Below are 18,257 nucleotides of genomic sequence, written 5' to 3'. Positions count from 1 at the left end.
TCCGGACGAAGACGGTGGAACTCCCGCAGCATAGAAGGGTCCAAAGCGTCCTCCACCGGGACCCAGCATCTCTCCTCCGGACCGTACCCCTCCCAGTCCACGAGGTACTGAAGGCCCCTCACCCGACACCTCAAATTCAGTATGGAGCGAACAGAGTACGCCGGATCCCTCTCGATGTCCAGAGGGGGTGGAGGAACCTCTCGCACCTCAGACTCTTGGAGCGGGCTAGCCACTACCGGCCTGAGGAGAGACAGACACATGGAACGAGGGGTTAATACAGTAATCGGGGGGAAGCTGTAACTGGTAACTAACTTCGTTCAGTCTCATCAGGACTTTAAATGGCCCCACAAACCGCGGCCCCAGCATCCGGCAAGGCAGGCGGATGGGCAGGTTTCGGGTCGAGAGCCAGACCCGGACCCCCGGTGCAAACACCGGGGCCTCACTGCGGTGACGGTCTGCGCTGGCCTTCAGATCTGATAGCTTTGCCTGCTCAGCATACAGTATTTGGGATGTCACATACTTCTTCTACAGTGTAAATTACCAGGCTAGAGGGTCCCCACACATATTTTATTTTCACAGTATTGGCCACTTACACAGCCTGTTCAAACATTACGGATGTCTATTCTTCTGATGTGCTGCACTATCTTACCAATTTACTATTTTTATTTAGGAATGTCACTCTGGCCATGTGTAACAGTGTTGCTTCCGTCCCTCACCTTCCCCCAACCTGGGCTTTAACCAGGGACTCTCTGAACACATCGACAACCAAAATGGCCTGTCTAAATTTTGTGTTTAGCGTACTTTACATGTAATCAATTTATTATTTTGCCTTTAAATTTAATAAGTAATATTTTAAGGAACTCAGCCGATCTTTCAACTTACTCTTGAAAGTTGTAATAGTAGAATGCACAAGGTGCAATTTCGAAACTGGGTAATGCATCAGCAGTTTTCTGCTTGTCATTGCAGACCTTGCAGACCCTCAGAAATGTCCAGACCAACTAGCTCATGTCAGCTAACATTTTTGAGCTAGGTTTTTTAGCCCATTGAGTTTGTTGTAATGTTTGAGTCACCAGATATTACATGAACATGCATAATACATGTCCTTTTTCTATGTTTTTGTATTTCTTTGTTTTGTCCGGGTATGGTTCTCAATCAGGGACAGCTGTCTATCGTGGTCTCTGATTAGGAACCATATTTAGGTAGCTTTTTCCCACGTGGTTTTTGTGGGTAGTTGTTAGCCAACTCCCCGTGCTTACCGGAAGCAGCGTGGTGCTAGTCAGGCACCGTGTTATGCGGTGAAGCGCACGGTGTCTCCACTGCGCGCTCATAGCCCGGAGCGCTATATGCCAGCCCCCCGAAAGTGCCATGCGAGAGTGGGCATCCAGCCAGGGCGGATTGTGCCAGCTCAGCGCGTTTGGTCTCCGGTGCGCCATTTCAGCCCAGGGTATCCTGCGCCGGCTCTGCATACTGTGTCTCCGGGGAGCTGGGAGGGTTCAGTTCGCCCTATGCCTGCGCTCTGCCCGTGCCAGGCGAATGTGGGCATTGAGCCTAATGGAGAGGCGCGAGTGTTAAGCACCAAATCTCCAGTGCTCCCCCACAGCCCGGTTCGACCTGTGCCTGCACTCTGGAGGGGCCGGGCTAAAGTGGGCATTCAGCCTGGAGGAGTGGTGCCAAGGCTGTGCACCAGAGCTCCAGTGCTCCCCCACAGCCCGGTTCATCCGGTGCCTGCTCCACGCACCAGGCCTCCTGTACGTCTCCCCAGCTGGTGGACCCTGTGGCAGCCCCACGTACCAGGCTGTCTCTGTGTCTCCTCCCTCCAGAGGCGCCGGAGCGTCCAGAGGCGCCCTTCGGTCCGGAGCGTCCAGAGGCGCCCTTCGGTCCGGAGCGTCCAGAGGCGCCCTTCGGTCCGGAGCTTCCAGAGGCGCCCTTCGGTCCGGAGCTTCCAGAGGCGCCCTTCGGTCCGGAGCTTCCAGAGGCGCCCTTCGGTCCGGAGCTTCCAGAGGCGCACTTCGGTCCGGAGCTTCCAGAGGCGCACTTCGGTCCGGAGCTTCCAGCGGCGTCCTCCAGTCCGGGGCTCTCTACGAGGGTCCCCAGTCCGGGGTCGGCCGCGAGGGTCCCTGCTCTAGAAGCCAGAGGTGGAGTGGGGTCTACGTCTCTCACCAGAGCTGCCACCGCGGAGAAATGCCCACCCAGGCCCTCCCCTATAAGTTCAGGTTTTGCGGCCAGTGTCTGCACCTTTGGGGGGGGGGGGGGGGGGGGGGGGGGGTACTGTCACGCCCTGACCGTAGAGCTTTTTATGTCTCTATTTTGGTATGGTCAGGGTGTGATTTGGGTGGGTAATCTATGTTCTTTTTTCTATGTTTTTGTATTTCTTTGCTTTGGCAGGGTATGATTCTCAATCAGGGACAGCTGTCTGTTGTTGTCTCTGATTGGGAACCATACTAGCTTTTGCCCACATGGTTTTTGTGGGTAGTTGTTTTCTGTATGGTTTAGTTTCCTTACAGAACTGTTCGTTTTCCTCTTTGTTATTTTTGTTCAAGTGTTTAATAAAATATCATGAACACGTACCACGCTGCGCTTTGGTCCAGTCATTTACAGGAAGATGATCGTGACAAATACAAAACAAAAAAACATGCGTCTTCTTTTTTTTCATAATCTTTGAATTGCAAGAGAAAGGCCATACATTAAGATAGGAGACTACGTGTAATTTCGATCTTCCACATATACTTTTATTAATTTACTTTCTAATAATGTCTACCACTTTTCAATCCTATTATGTAAAGTTTGGGGTCACTTAGAAATGGCCTTGTTTTTGAAAGACAAGCACATGTTTTGTCTATTAAAATCACATCAAATTGATCATAAATACAGTGTAGACATTGTTAATGTTGTAAATGACTATTGTAGCTGGAAACGGCTGATTTTTTATGGAATATCTACATAGGCGTACGGAGGCCCATTATTAGCAACCATCACTCCTGTGTTCCAATGGCACGTTATGTTAGCTAATCCAAGTTTATAATTTTAAAAGGCTAATTGATCATTAGAAAACCCTTTTGAAATTGTTAGCAGAGCTGAAAACTGTTGCTCTGATTAAAGAAGCAATAAAACTGGCCTTCGTTAGACTAGTTGAGAATCTGGAGCATCAGCATTTGTGGGTTCGATTACAGGTTCAAATGGCCAGAAACAAAGAACTGACACTCGTCAGTCTATTCTTGTTCTGAGAAATTAAGGCTATTCCATGCGAGAAATTGCCAAGAAACTGAAGATCTCGTACAACGCTGTGTAATACTCCCTTCACAGAACAGTGCATACTGGCTCTAACTAGAATAGAAAGAGGAGTGGGAGGCCACGGTGCAGAACTGAGCAAGAGGACAAGTACATTAGAGTGTCTAATTTGAGAAACAGACACCTCACAAGTCCTCAGCTGGCAGCTTCATTAAATAGTACCTGCCAAACAACAGTCTCAACGTCAACAGTGAAGAGGCGACTCCGGGATGCTGGTCTTCTAGGCAGAGTTCCTGTGTCCAGTGTCTGTGTTCTTTTGCCCATCTTAATCATTTCTTTTTATTGGCCTCTGAGATATGGCTTTTTCTTTGAACGGTAGCGTATGTCCAACCGACCTCACATGTGCAGACCACGTGTATGGCATTGTGTGGAAGAGTGGTTTGCGGATGTTAACGTTGTCAACGCGGTGGTGGTGGGGGGGTTATGGTATGGGCAGTCATAAGCTATGGCAATGAACACAATTGCATTTTATTGATGGCAAATTGAATGCACAGAGATGCTGTAACGAGATCCTGAGGTCAATTGTTGTGCCATTCATCTGCCGCCATCACCTCAGGTTTGAGCATAATAATGCACAGCCTCGTGTTGCAAGGACCTGGACACCGTTACTGGAAGCTGAAAATGTCCAAGTTCTCCCATGGTCTGCATACTCATCAGGCTTGTTTGGGATAATCTGGATTGATCGGTGTGACAGTGTGTACCTACTTCCAGCTAATCTCCAGCAACTTTGCACAGCCATTGAAGAAGAGTGGGAAAATATTCCACAATCAACAGCCTGATCAACTCTGTGCAAAGGAGATGTGTCGGCCCTGGATGAGGCAAATAGAAGTCACACCAAATACTGACTGGTTTTCTGATTCACACCCCTATCTTTTTTCAAGGTACTGTATCTGTGACCAACAGATGCATATCTGTATTCCCAGTTATGTGAAATCCATAGATTAGGGCATAATTCATTTATTTCAATTGATTGATTTCCTTATATGAACTGTAACTAGGTCAAATATTTTAAAATGATGCATGTTACGTTTACATTTTTGTTCAGTATATCTTATCATAACGTTATACTGCAGCCAAACCGGTATCTGTACTGAACACCCTCTTATGGTCCCTAGGTTAATGTCATGTTTTAATGTTCCTTCAACATCAGTGGGATAATGTCTCGCTGAAACCCTTAAAGCAGCATTTCCCAAACTTTGACCTGGTGACCCCAAGGGGTGAACATTTAGTTTTTTGCCCTAGCACTACACAGCTGATTCAAACAATCAACTAATCATCAATCTTTGATGTTTTGAATCAGCTATGTAGTGCTGGGCAAAAAAATGCTTGTGCACCCCTTGGGGTCCCCAGGACAGAGTTTGGTAAACACTGCCTGAAATGGACCTAATGTCCTTAGGACAGCCTCTGTTTGCTGGGTTAATACATAAATAAAGTAAATATAATCCAATTAGTTGCTTGTCATAAACTCAATATAGATCCATCTCTATGGAGTGGTTACATGTTGACACTGAAACTACAATCCCATGTGATCATACACTACAATATATTTAGAGGCTACCAGCACAAGTTATTGAAGCATTATCACTCTCTCAAGCAAGAAGACACATGGACACAAGTTTCTGAGCCTACACAGAATCAAATGATTCACTCTTGAATTCATTCACCTCCATACACTCTCAATGCTTGTAAGGACTAAGAATTGCTGCATTGACCAGAGGAAGAAAAGTAACAAGCTATGGAGAACTCAACCCAAGTCAAGTTATTTTATCTCTTTGGCTTACAAGAGACATTTAACAACAAATCAGTTTATTTTATATTGCCTCTTATCACATACCTTCTCATCATCACTGTGAATCTGACTATGATCATAACAATAATTCAGGAGAAAGGTCTCCATGAGCCCATGTATATCTTTCTGTGTAGTCTATGTGTCAATGGATTGTATGGAACTGCTGGTTTCTACCCCAAGTTGTTACTGGACCTTCAGTCAGATGTTCAGGTGATATCTTATGGTGGATGTTTCACTCAAGCCTATGTCATATACACATCTGTCATGTGTGAAATTTCTACTCTAACAGTGATGTCTTACGACAGGTATGTGGCAATATGCAGACCACTACTATACCATACCATTGTGACATCTTTAACTGTTAGAAAGTTACTCTTATTTTCTTGGTGTTGTCCTTTATTTATAGCACTCATAGCACTTAGTTTAGCTGTCAGAATTTCTTTGTGTGGATCTCGCATTGATAAGATCTTCTGTGACATTCCATCTATACTGAAACATGCATGTTTACCCATTACCATCAATCAGAATTTGAACAAATTTGTAATAGTAGTTAATGTTTTACAGATACTTTTCATTGTATTTTCTTACTGTATGATTGTCAGGACTTGTGTAAAGTCAGCTAAGGGAAGGATTAAGTTCACACAGACTTGTGTGCCACATTTAATAACGATATTTATTTTCATCACAGTGACCCTGTTTGACAATTTGCAAGGGTGGAATAATGTAAATAGTACACTAAATATGCGTAATGCAATGGCCGTACAATTCCTTGTTATACCACCTGTCTTTAACCCTGTCATATATGGACTTAACCTCCAGCAGATTCGAAGGGCAGTTTTTAGAAAGTGTAATGCACATAAAATCATTGATATGAGATGTTAGTTACATGATCCTACACAACAGAGAAACTGCTTTATATCAGAAGCAAGGATAACATGGGCCTTGGTCAACCAAAAGTGGTCTTTTCTTTCAACCAATCAATTTGTCTACATTTTAAAACAGATTTTTCCATATATAGACACATCCAATGTGCCTATTTATCTTACCATTTCTACCAACCTGCGAGACAGTTAGGATTTTCATAGGCAGATATTCGTGGAACAATTTAATTTAATTATTAATAGTCTTTGTATCTCAATCATTGTCTGTGGTTAATCAACATTCTACAATATTAATCTAAATGAAAATGATACAAGTCTAAAAGTAACTGTTATTGCCACTGCCAACTATGTAAAAAAAAAGCCGACATAAAGCCAACACAGAAAATATCCTGATACAAATAAATATCCTATAAATCACATTGGCTATCCATGGCCTGTCTGCAACCATCTCGAAACACTGTATCAACTATCAACTGGGTCAGTTATTTTGTGACGTTTCCACTGGATCAGAGCATAACAATTTTCCCTTTCATGCCGAGTGGTTATCAAAAGGGAGAGAGCTGGAAATACTGTTCAAATACTATTGCCATTCTTAACGGATTCTAAAAACAGACTGTTTACTTACTGTTTGAGGTGTAGAAAAATTACTTTGAGAAGCTCCATACCTCATTAGTGGTGATGCGTTAAGACAATCAGAAATACTATCGGACATCCCTAAATGGGCACATTTATAGGCCTACATTTGCACGCAAGCCAGGTAGACTAGTCCTACTTCTATATGCATAATAAGAGCATAGGTTGTGAGTTCTGCAAAACACATATCCACTCCGACATTGAGAACAGTAAATTACCGTAACCAAATAAACATTGCAGATTCCAAATTATGTGAATTAACTGTAAATGTAGGCTACTACTGGTGATATTTGTAATGGGGAATTGATAGAGACAGCAAACAATGCACACAATGAAGTTACGAAACAATGAATACTCATGAAATGAGAGAGATATTTCTGGACCGTGGCATCCCGCTGCCTCAGTGAGACAGGCGCAAATCAGAGAAGTGTCTCGTGTGCCATAAATATATATATTTGTGACTGCTTGACAAAAAATACAAATGTTTTCATTACAGACCCCATTTGTCATACAGTATTCCATAAGGGGCGGCAGGGTAGCCTAGTGGTTGAGCTTAGGACTAGTAACCGGAAGGTTGCAAGTTCAAACCCCCGAGCTGACAAGGTACAAATCTGTCGTTCTGCCCCTGAACAGGCAGTTAACCCACTGTTCCTAGGCCGTCATTGAAAATAAGAATTTGTTCTTAACTGACTTGCCTGGTTAAATAAAGACAAAATTAAAAAAAGGTTACACAGACAAAGTTTAACAGTATACCCTTAATCTTGTAATAAATCAAATCTAGTGATACATAATTTGACATTTCTGCCATCCATTGTGACATTGTGGGAGGATGACCAACCTTCCAATTAATGGCAATGTATTTCTTAGCTGCTATACATGCTATGGTTACACAGTTTCTTATTATAACAGCCTCCAGTGTCAACATTTCCAAGCAAACAAAAAAGGGAAAGTGAGAATCTGTAGAAATGCTGAGACAAAAGAACATAGTCTTTGCCAGAATGTAGCCAGCTCAGATGAGGCATGGCAAAGAATTGCCTTGGTGTACATTTATACATTATATTATCCAAGAATAGAGTCAATGGTTCAATAATTGAAATGACCATTATTCCCAGATCTCAGACTGTAGTCTACCCATCAACTCAAGATGGATCTTTGTATCTATTCACTGATTATTATAATAGACTGCAAAATTCACCTGCGCTCTAAAGACTGGCCTTCCCTCGCTGTCTGACCCTGCTGGGACACCGGTCACCATCTGATCCTGCTAAGACATGATGAGCATAGTGTTGTGTACTGACTGTGCACTATAACAGTGAAGCTGGTAGAGCTGTTTATACAGTGTCAGTGTGAAAAGCAGGGAGTTATTTAGGAAAACTGACAGATCAATAACGTTACATCGCTATAATGACTCTAATAAAAACTCACTTTGCGCTTTCAAAAAACATCAGAATATCGGTCTTCAATCCTTTGGCCGCTGGTTCCATTTCATACAAAAATCCCAAAATAAAGTTTTTTTTAGGTTATTAAGTTGTGATAATGCATCTATGTGCTTATAACCATAACTCCTCAGTGTATCTCTCAAAATAAATAAAAAAGTATTTGATCCCCTGCTGATTTTGTATGTTTGCCCACTGACAAAGAAATGATCAGTCTATACTTTTAATGGTAGGTTTATTTGAACAGTGAGAGACAGAATAACAACGATGATTGTTTTAGAAATGGCACAAAGTAGGCTATGTATAGCTTCAGGCAGTAAACCAAATGATTTACACTTGTCATTGGAATAACCTTGAGTTGGATTGACATATTGACTAGCCAACCATTGAGTGTAGCTTTGTGGGCCCTTCCCTCCCTGATGTAGTGTTATGATGTTTTCTACTAGCATAACAGAATGGAAAATAGCCTACTATACAGAGCTACATTGTTGCAGTTTCGGGTTCAACGGAAGTGCAAAATTCAATAACAGACAAACTAGTTTTAACTATTTTATTTCAGTGCCAGGGCCAAAAACTATGTCTGTTTTTCAACAATAGAGTAGAACATACAAGTGCAAGTAAAATAAAAAAGGTTTGCCAATTCTCTGCATTGAGTTTCTTGTTGAAGTTACATATTTTGTAGTAATTCATCTGTATTCAGCCACCCTGATCTGGTCTTGAATGGATCCTCTAACAAAGATTGAATTCTATATGTAAAATACTCACCTGCAATGTAAGTTCACCAAGTTTGAAAGTGTAACTTTGTGGGGGTAGTGCAGCTTTGAGAAAATAAGTTCAACCACAAAGTTAGTTGTAAATGTCAAATAGCATGTTAGTTGACATCCAAAGAGGTGTGTGTATTGGAGTCGTGCTTTGATGTAAGTATTTCTTGTGTGTGTCTTTGCAAGTGGGAAGCATTTGTACGTCCAAAACAGTAACACAGTAATAAGCTGTGTTCGAATACTCATACTAACCACACTAACTGTACTATTTGTGACGTATATTGAGTATATAGTATTCTTATTGGTTATAGTATTGATATAGTTAGTATGTATAGTTAGTATAGTTAGTACTTCCAAATGTTATAACAGGAATGGCCAATCCTCTTCCTGGTGAGACATTGGGTAACCTAACATATACTGTACAACAATATGCAAAGCTACTCTGTCAAGTGTGCTTTATTCTTAATACTCTCTGAAAATAAATGTCAATAATGCTTATGGGGACAATACTGTCAAATAATGTATGTTTTTATAGGTTATTGAGTTCTAAAAACGCATCTTTCTATGTTCTTAACCAGGCCTCTTCCTCTGTGTATTTCTCTAAATCAAATCGATCAACACGACTGCTTTTGAAGGCAATTCCTTGTTTCATTAATGCATTAACAACAATATGCATGTAACTAGAAAGTATGGTTGAATGTAGGCTGCAGATTTTTGTGATGTAAATTGAGTAAACAAGATAAAATAATACTGAACAGAAATATCACATTCTGAATTTCAGTTTAATTTAATGGTTATTTTCAACGAAATCGTTATTTTTTTTCTCATCTTTTAGGGTTTAACAAGGGATCTCTCCTATGACCTGTGGATTGACTTTAGATGCGGCGACTTCGATTACCCTGCAGACTATAACAACGTCTTCAGAATATGGCCATTTTGACATGAATTTAAAAATGCCTCAGAGCTATCCGTCAAGGTAAGAGTGACAACAGGTCCACATGTCAAAATGGGGGAAATCTTGGCAAATGGCCATATGGTTATTCATGAGAATCGTGTTGTTGTATTGTTGAGTGTATCATGGTATCTCACAAACCTGTAACCTATGCTACTGTGGCCTATAGAGCTAGAAGGATGGATAACCAGGTGTGTGAAGGTGTAAGGACACCTAATCCCTATGTATTTGTGGAGATCTGAGAGTATGTGATTGGTATAAGAAACACGACTAAACTTCCACCTCCGGAGGGGTCATAAAAATGCATTTTCGTTGTCGGCAGGATTCAAACCTGTGCGGGAAGATCCCAATGGATTTTAAGTTCATCACCTTAACCACTCAGCCAGGACAACTGTGACAGAAAAAAGGGCTTGGTAGGAGTGAATGGGCCGCCAGGTATAGCCTATAGCAAATTATAATTTAATAACTGAAAGATAATGTAGTAACTCATTATAATGCAATAACATGAAATGTTCCCCTCATTCATTTGTTATTAAGTAAGGCTTTTTTCTTATTTTCTTTGATCTTTGCCCAGCAGGTTTGCATTTGAGAGGGTTTATTGTTAATTCAATGTGTGATGTTGTTATTTCATCATCGTATTATTACTGCCAAGCAGCATGACTCCTGCATGAGAGGAGCTAAACAACTGTCAGAAGTGGGATTTAAACCCACGCCTCCAGGGGAGACTGCGACCTGAACACAGCGCCTTAGAACACTCGGCCATCGTGACTACAGGAAAGTAACTGGGTATTGGGTTAAAGAGTATGGGGTAAAAGTAGAAATAGGCACAGCCTCCTAAAATCACCACAGAGTCCAGTAAATGCACAATACTGACTTGCACTTTCAAAAGTAATTTGTTTTTATCAATTAAAAACTCCAGTCATCGATTTAACCTCAATATGGCCTTCAATGGGAAAAGCGTAGTAAATCGTCATTGATTGAGCGCTAAAGTGTCCTCAGAATATGCCCATTCTGATATAAATGATAAAATTCCTCAGATAAGACCGAAAAAGTGTCTGCAAGTATCAGCAACCACCAGGGTAAGAGTGACAACAGGTCAACACGGGGGAAATCTTAACAAATGGCTTAATGGGTATTTTCAACCCAATCGTGTTTTTATTTATTTTTAGGGTTGAACAAGGCAGCTCACCTGTGACCTGTGGCTTGACCTCAGATGCGGCAACATCGATTAGACTATATTTTTGTTCTTCTTGCCAGTACAATCCACTGACAACGACCGACGAGTTGTGCGTTCCGAGATGCCTTTTGTTATTTGCCTGTTTGTAGCCCGCCTGGGAAATTGCGCCATTCTTGCAATTCTCTTTCAGCCTCTCATCAACTAGCTGTTTTTCCGGAAACTAAGGTTAAAAATACGATAGTTATTCACAACTCATATTAACTAGGTGTTATTTCCATTACCTTAATCACTACACACATTTTTCCCAATTTGAATATATATTCTGTATTCATATTCTGACAAAATTATTGTCTATAATAATATTCTGACAATTAGAAATTATGTATTTTTACTGTCTCATAGGGAATGTATAGTTTCAGGCAGTAACAGAAACAGAGCAACTCCCAAATATGAAGGACTAACCTCCAAATAGGCGGGAAAAAAAAGAATTACACATGTGATTGGACAAACCTTGCATCTTGGATTGACATATTGACTAGCCAGCAATTGATTGTAGCTTTTCTGGTCCTTCCCTCTGTGATGAAGTAATGGTAGTGTTATCATTCTTTCAATTAGGCTAAGAGGATGAAAACTAGCTTCTATACAGAGCTTAATTTAGCAGTATCGCGGTCAACAGAACCTCATTTGGCTGTCCTGAGGCAGAGCCTGAACCCATGTCAGTAGGGTTCGCCGGAGACAGCTGGTACTCTGTCCCTATTGTGGCCAGGAGCGGCACCAGCTTCAGTGGTATCCGGTGCGTCCTAACCCTGGGGTCCACTAGAGTAGAGGGGCGGCCCCGTGACCTTCTGTCTCCCAAGGTAGGTGTGAGCATTCCATTATCATCGTTTTCTGCCAAAACCCTAGTTCCCATTTCACTGCTGGCTGTCCCTCAAGTGTTGTCTCTACAACTCTGGAGGACTTTATCGACCAGGCCCTTGCCTCCTCCCTGAATTTAACTTCATACCCCCTCTCATTTTCCTGTCCAAGCTCTGGATATGTGACCATTGGGATCCGGCACAATTACGCATGTCACAGCACCCCCTCACCCTCACAGTGGGACGCAAGCACCAGGAAAGCCTTCACTTCATCACCACCTGTACACAGTTCTCCTCAGCCTCCCGTGGCTCCAGCTTCATAACCCTACCATCTCCTGGTCAAATATGAGAATCACTGCCTGGGGACCAGGATGCCAGACGACCTGCTTTACCACAACCTGTGGTTCCACGTCAGTGGAGGGTCCTGTGAGTGTCCTCCAGCCCATCAATCGGTCCTCCAGTATCGTTGGCCCCGTGTTTTGGGATGTAGATGTGGACATCCGTCAGGCTCTGGAGGGAACCCGCTCCTGCCACCTACCCCCCAGAGCGCATCTATGTCCCCACAGGGGGGAGAGATCGGTTGTTAACCTGGGTACACACATCCCTCGCCGCTGGACACCCAGGTATCACCCCTTACCATCTAATCCATCTCCAATAAACACTGATGGCCCAACTTGGCACAGGACGTCGCCCACTATGTCAACTGATGTTCGTTATGTATTCAATCCAAATCTACCCAACACGCTCCAGTAGGGAAACTACTTCCCCTTCCCGTGCCTCAGTGGCCTTGGTCACATCTGTCCATAGACTTTGTAATATATCTCCACCTTTCTGATGGGTTTGCCACTATTCTGGTTGGTTAACAGATTCTCTAAATCCTGCCGTGTTATCCCTCTTTGGTATACCTACCACTTTCCAGGTTGCTAAGGCACAGCAGGTCTTCCGGCGCTATGGCCTTCCGGAGGACATAATTTCCGACTGTTCACGTCGTTGCGGGTCTGGAAAGTCTTTATGGAGAAGCTGGGGGCCACGGTCAGCCTCACATCCAGGTACCGGCCTCAGTTTAACAGGCAGGTGGAGAAGACCAACCAAGAGCTGGGGAGGTTGCTGAGGAATCACTGCCAGGACCGGTAGGGTGAGATGCCCCAGTTATTTCCCTGGGTGGATTACGGACAGAACTCACTTAGTCACTCCTACACCGGGTTGACTCCCTTCCAGTGTGTTCTGGGATATCAGCTGGCCTTGGCTCCGAGGACTCTGAGCCAGACCGCGGCCCCTAAAGTTGACGAGTGGTTCCAGCGAGCAGTGGAGGTGTGGAACGCTGCTCACATGAGGCTCCAGCCCACCGTCAGAAGGATCTGGCGGACTGCCACCGCGGTGAGGCTCCCGTGTTCCATCCTGGTGATCGCGTATGGCTCTCCATCAGGAACCTCCCTCTCCGCCGTTCCTGCCAGAAGCTGAGCCACCGGTTTCTGGTCCCCTACAATGTCCTCCGGAGGGTCAATTAGGTAACCTATCGTTTAGAACTCTCCACCAACTACCGGTCTCACACTGCTTTCATGTTTCACTTAGGCCGGTGGTTCCTGGTCCCCTGGCTGATGCCGTTACCTGCAACACCCATCCGCCTCCCCTGGACATTGAGCGGACCACCTCCTGGACTCCTGACATCGTGGGGGTCGGCTCCAGTACCTGGTAAACTTGGAGGGGTACGGTCCTGAGGAGCGCTCTTGGGTCCACATACTGGACACCAACATCATTACACCTGGGACTATCTCATGGCAAAAACCTCAAGGGGACCATGACAACTTCCCAAGAATGTCTTAAATATACTCAGGGGATGTCCCTGGGACAATCCGGGAACTAGAACTCCAGGGAACCATTTCACAACATCCGAAAAACGTCCCCGGGACAAACCGGGAACTAAACAACCTCCAGCAGCCCATCGCACAACGTCCTGACAACTTTAGCTGACCATTTTGTGACATTCCAGGGATGCCCTATTTTTGTTTGCAGGGATGTTCCCTTGGGACCCTGTGCCCAAGAACACTAAGGTAACCTGCCTAAATGAATACCGACCCGTAGCAGTGCTTTGAAAGGCTGGTCATGGCTCACAACACCATTATCCCAGAAACCCTAGACCTACTGCAATTTGCATTCCCTAACAGATTGACAGATGATGCAATCTCTATTGCACTCCACACTGCCCTCTCACACCTGGACAAAAGCAACACATATATAAGAATGCTATTCATTGACTACAGCTCAGCGTTCAAAGCCATAGTGCCCTCAAAACTCATCAAAAAGCTAAGGACCCTGGGACTAAACACCTCGCTCTGAAACTGGACTTTCTGACAGGCCAGCCCCAGGTGGTAAAGTTGGTAACAACACATCCGCCACATTAATCCTCAACACGGGCCCCTCAGGGGTGTGTGCTCAGTCCCCTCCTGTACTCCCTGTTCACTCATGACTGCACGGCCAGGAATGACTCAGACACCATCAAGTTTGCCGATGACACAACAGTGGTAGGCCTGATCACCGACAACAACGAGACAGCCTATAGGGAGGAGGTCAGAGACTTGGCCCTGTGGTGTCAGGACAATAAACTCTACCTCAATGTGATCTAGACAAAGGAGATGATTGTGGACTACAGGAAAAGGAGGACCGAGCACTCCCCCATTCTCATTGACAGGGCTGTAGTGGAGCAGGTTGTGAGCTTAAAGTTCCTTGGTGTCCACATCACCAACAAACTAACATGGTCCAAGCACACCAAGACAATCGTGAAGAGGGCACGACAATACCTATTCCCCCTCAGGAGACTGAAAAGATGTGTAATGCCTTGCGGTCAGAGGCCAAGCAGTTGCCATACCAGGCAGTGATGCAACCAGTCAGGATGCTCTCGATGGTGCAGCTGTAGAACCTTTTTTGAGTATCTGAGGACCCATGCCAAATATTTTCAGGGGGAATAGGTTTTGTCGTGCCCTCTTCACTTTAATTTATTTTTTTCTTAAAATTACAGAAATGTTCCATGCGCACAAAAAGTATACATTTGGTGTACAAATTTGTTTACATCCCTGTTAGTGAGCATTGCTCATTTGTCAAGATAATCCATGGCATATCAAGAAGCTGGTTAATTAAACAGCATGATAATTATACATGTGCATCTTGTGCTGAGGACAATAAAAGACCACTCTAAAATGTGCAGTTTTGTCATACAACACAATGCCACAGATGTCTCATGTTTTGAGGGAGTGTACAATTTGCATGCTGACTGCAGGAATGTCCACCAGAGCTGTTGACAGAGAATTGAATGTTCCTTTCTCTACCTTAATGAGGAGATTGTCCTGTCAGCCTCTAAATATGCCATAGTGTATGCTCACATGGGATTGTAGTTTCCGTGTCAACATGTAACCACTCGATAGAGATGGATGCATATTGAGTTTGTGACAAGCAACTCGTTTGATTCTATTTACTCCATTTATGTTTTAACCCAGCAAACAGGGGATGTCCTACGGACATTCGGCAACGTTCCCATTAACAGTACAATGCCACAAATTCTCCAAAGTCATTTTTTGATATAGGTCCAACTGACCACGTGTATAGCATTGTGTGGGCGAGCGGTTTGCTGATGTCAAAGTTGTGAACAGGGTGCCCCATAGTGGTGGTGGGGTTATGGTATGGGCATGCATAAGCTACGGACAACGAACACAATTGCATTTTATTGATGGCAATTTGAATGCAGAGAGATACCGTGATGAGATCCTGAGGCACGTTGTCGTGCCATTGAGCCTCCGCCATAATCTCATGTTTCACCATGATAATGCACGGCCCCATGTCACAAGGATCTGTAAACAATACATTTTTTGTCCCAGTTCTTACATGGTCTGCATACTCACCAGACATTTCACCCATTGAGCAAGTTGGGGATCATCTGGATCGACGTGTACGACAGCGTGTTCCAGTTCCCGCCAATATCCCACCTAGCTAATTCGCACAGCCATTGAAGACGAGTGGGACAGCATTCCACATTCCACAATCAACAGCCTGATCAACTCTATGAGATGTAATGCTGGATAAGAAAAATGGTGGTCACACCAGATACTGACAGGTTTTCTGATCCACACCCCTACCTTTTTTAAGGTACTGTATCTGTGACCAACAGATGCATGTCTGTGTTCCCAGTCATGTGAAATCCATAGATTATGGCCTAATTCATATATTTTAATTGACTGATTTCCTTATATGAACTGTAACTCAGTAAAACTGTAAACATTTTTGCATGCTACGTTTACATTTTTGTTCAATATACCTTATCATACATACTTGTTATACTGCAACCAAACCGGTATCTGTACCTAACACCCTCTTATGGTCCCGTAGTTAATGTCATGTTTTAATGTTCCTTCAATATTCTCAGAACATCAGTGGGATCACGTCTTGCTGAAACCCTTAGGGATTTACTGGGAATGTAATCCCATGTGAGCATACACTATGGTATATTTAGAGGCTAACAGGACAAGTTATTTGAGCAGTCTCCTCTGTCAAGATAGAAGACATTTCATGGATACAAGTTGTTGTTTTTTCACACCTCAGAAGTCTGATAATGTACAGGTAATAGTGGGAACTTTTTTGGTGGGAAATAAGAGTTTGAGGGAGGATGTGAATTTGTTTTGTTAAAACTATTGTATTTTTTTATTTTTTTATTTATTTTACCTTTATTTAACCAGGTAGGCAAGTTGAGAACAAGTTCTCATTTACAATTGCGACCTGGCCAAGATAAAGCAAAGCAGTTCGACAGATACAACAACACAGAGTTACACATGGAGTAAAACAAACATACAGTCAATAATAAAGTATAAACAAGTCTATATACAATGTGAGCAAATGAGGTGAGAAGGGAGGTAAAGGCAAAAAAAGGCCTTGGTGGCAAGGTAAATACAATATAGCAAGTAAAACACTGGAATGGTAGTTTTGCAATGGAAGAATGTGCAAAGTAGAAATAAAAATAATGGGGTGCAAAGGAGCAAAATAAATAAATTAAATACAGTTGGGAAAGAGGTAGTTGATAGGGCTAAATTATAGGTGGGCTATGTACAGGTGCAGTAATCTGTGAGCTGCTCTGACAGTTGGTGCTTAAAGCTAGTGAGGGAGATAAGTGTTTCCAGTTTCAGAGATTTTTGTAGTTCGTTCCAGTCATTGGCAGCAGAGAACTGGAAAGAGAGGCGGCCAAAGAAAGAATTGGCTTTGGGGGTGACTAGAGAGATATACCTGCTGGAGCGTGTGCTACAGGTGGGAGATGCTATGGTGACCAGCGAGCTGAGATAAGGGGGGACTTTACCTAGCAGGGTCTTGTAGATGACATGGAGCCAGTGGGTTTGGCGACGAGTATGAAGCGAGGGCCAGCCAACGAGAGCGTACAGGTCGCAATGGTGGGTAGTATATGGGGCTTTGGTGACAAAACGGATTGCACTGTGATAGACTGCATCCAATTTGTTGAGTAGGGTATTGGAGGCTATTTTGTAAATTACATCGCCAAAGTCGAGGATTGGTAGGATGGTCAGTTTTACAAGGGTATGTTTGGCAGCATGAGTGAAGGATGCTTTGTTGCGAAATAGGAAGCCAATTCTAGATTTAACTTTGGATTGGAGATGTTTGATATGGGTCTGGAAGGAGAGTTTACAGTCTAACCAGACACCTAAGTATTTGTAGTTGTCCACGTATTCTAAGTCAGAGCCGTCCAGAGTAGTGATGTTGGACAGGCGGGTAGGTGCAGGTAGCGATCGGTTGAAGAGCATGCATTTAGTTTTACTTGTATTTAAGAGCAATTGGAGGCCACGGAAGGAGAGTTGTATGGCATTGAAGCTTGCCTGGAGGGTTGTTAACACAGTGTCCAAAGAAGGGCCGGAAGTATACAGAATGGTGTCGTCTGCGTAGAGGTGGATCAGAGACTCACCAGCAGCAAGAGCGACCTCATTGATGTATACAGAGAAGAGAGTCGGTCCAAGAATTGAACCCTGTGGCACCCCCATAGAGACTGCCAGAGGTCCGGACAACAGACCCTCCGATTTGACACACTGAACTCTATCAGAGAAGTAGTTGGTGAACCAGGCGAGGCAATCATTTGAGAAACCAAGGCTGTTGAGTCTGCCGATGAGGATGTGGTGATTGACAGAGTCGAAAGCCTTGGCCAGATCAATGAATACGGCTGCACAGTAATGTTTCTTATCGATGGCGGTTAAGATATCGTTTAGGACCTTGAGCGTGGCTGAGGTGCACCCATGACCAGCTCTGAAACCAGATTGCATAGCAGAGAAGGTATGGTGAGATTCAAAATGGTCGGTAATCTGTTTGTTGACTTGGCTTTCGAAGACCTTAGAAAGGCATGGTAGGATAGATATAGGTCTGTAGCAGTTTGGGTCAAGAATGTCCCCCCCTTTGAAGAGGGGGATGACCGCAGCTGCTTTCCAATCTTTGGGAATCTCAGACGAC

The 18,257-nt window shown here is 43.7% G+C and overlaps 1 protein-coding gene and 1 non-coding gene across 2 annotated transcripts; one reads left to right on the top strand and one right to left on the bottom strand.

Moving 5' to 3' along the window:
• The first annotated feature begins 5,023 nt into the window (after positions 1-5,023).
• LOC139385429 (olfactory receptor 1D2-like) lies at positions 5,024-12,120 on the top strand. Its single transcript, XM_071130479.1, has 3 exons — positions 5,024-5,617; positions 11,616-11,774; positions 11,944-12,120. The coding sequence occupies exons 1-3, from the start codon at positions 5,024-5,026 to the stop codon at positions 12,118-12,120; spliced, it is 930 nt and encodes a 309-aa protein (XP_070986580.1).
• Positions 10,427-10,509, bottom strand: trnal-cag (transfer RNA leucine (anticodon CAG)). Its single transcript has one exon. It is a non-coding gene; the product is annotated as a tRNA-Leu (tRNA).
• Positions 12,121-18,257: the final 6,137 nt, after the last annotated feature.

The sequence above is a fragment of the Oncorhynchus clarkii genome, chromosome 27 (assembly GCF_045791955.1).
Source record: "Oncorhynchus clarkii lewisi isolate Uvic-CL-2024 chromosome 27, UVic_Ocla_1.0, whole genome shotgun sequence".
In the NCBI taxonomy this organism is placed as follows: Eukaryota; Metazoa; Chordata; class Actinopteri; order Salmoniformes; family Salmonidae; genus Oncorhynchus; species Oncorhynchus clarkii.
This window is presented reverse-complemented; position numbering and strand designations above follow the sequence as displayed.

Excerpts from the sequence above, each read along its gene's own strand:
- LOC139385429 (XM_071130479.1), top strand. The coding sequence starts at position 5,024 with ATGGAGAACTCAACCCAAGTCAAGTTATTTTATCTCTTTGGCTTACAA. Across the intron at positions 5,618-11,615 it reads ATCAGAATTTGAACAAATTT|GCAGAGCCTGAACCCATGTC; the intron begins GTAATAGTAGTT and ends GGCTGTCCTGAG. Across the intron at positions 11,775-11,943 it reads GTGACCTTCTGTCTCCCAAG|CTCTGGATATGTGACCATTG; the intron begins GTAGGTGTGAGC and ends TTCCTGTCCAAG.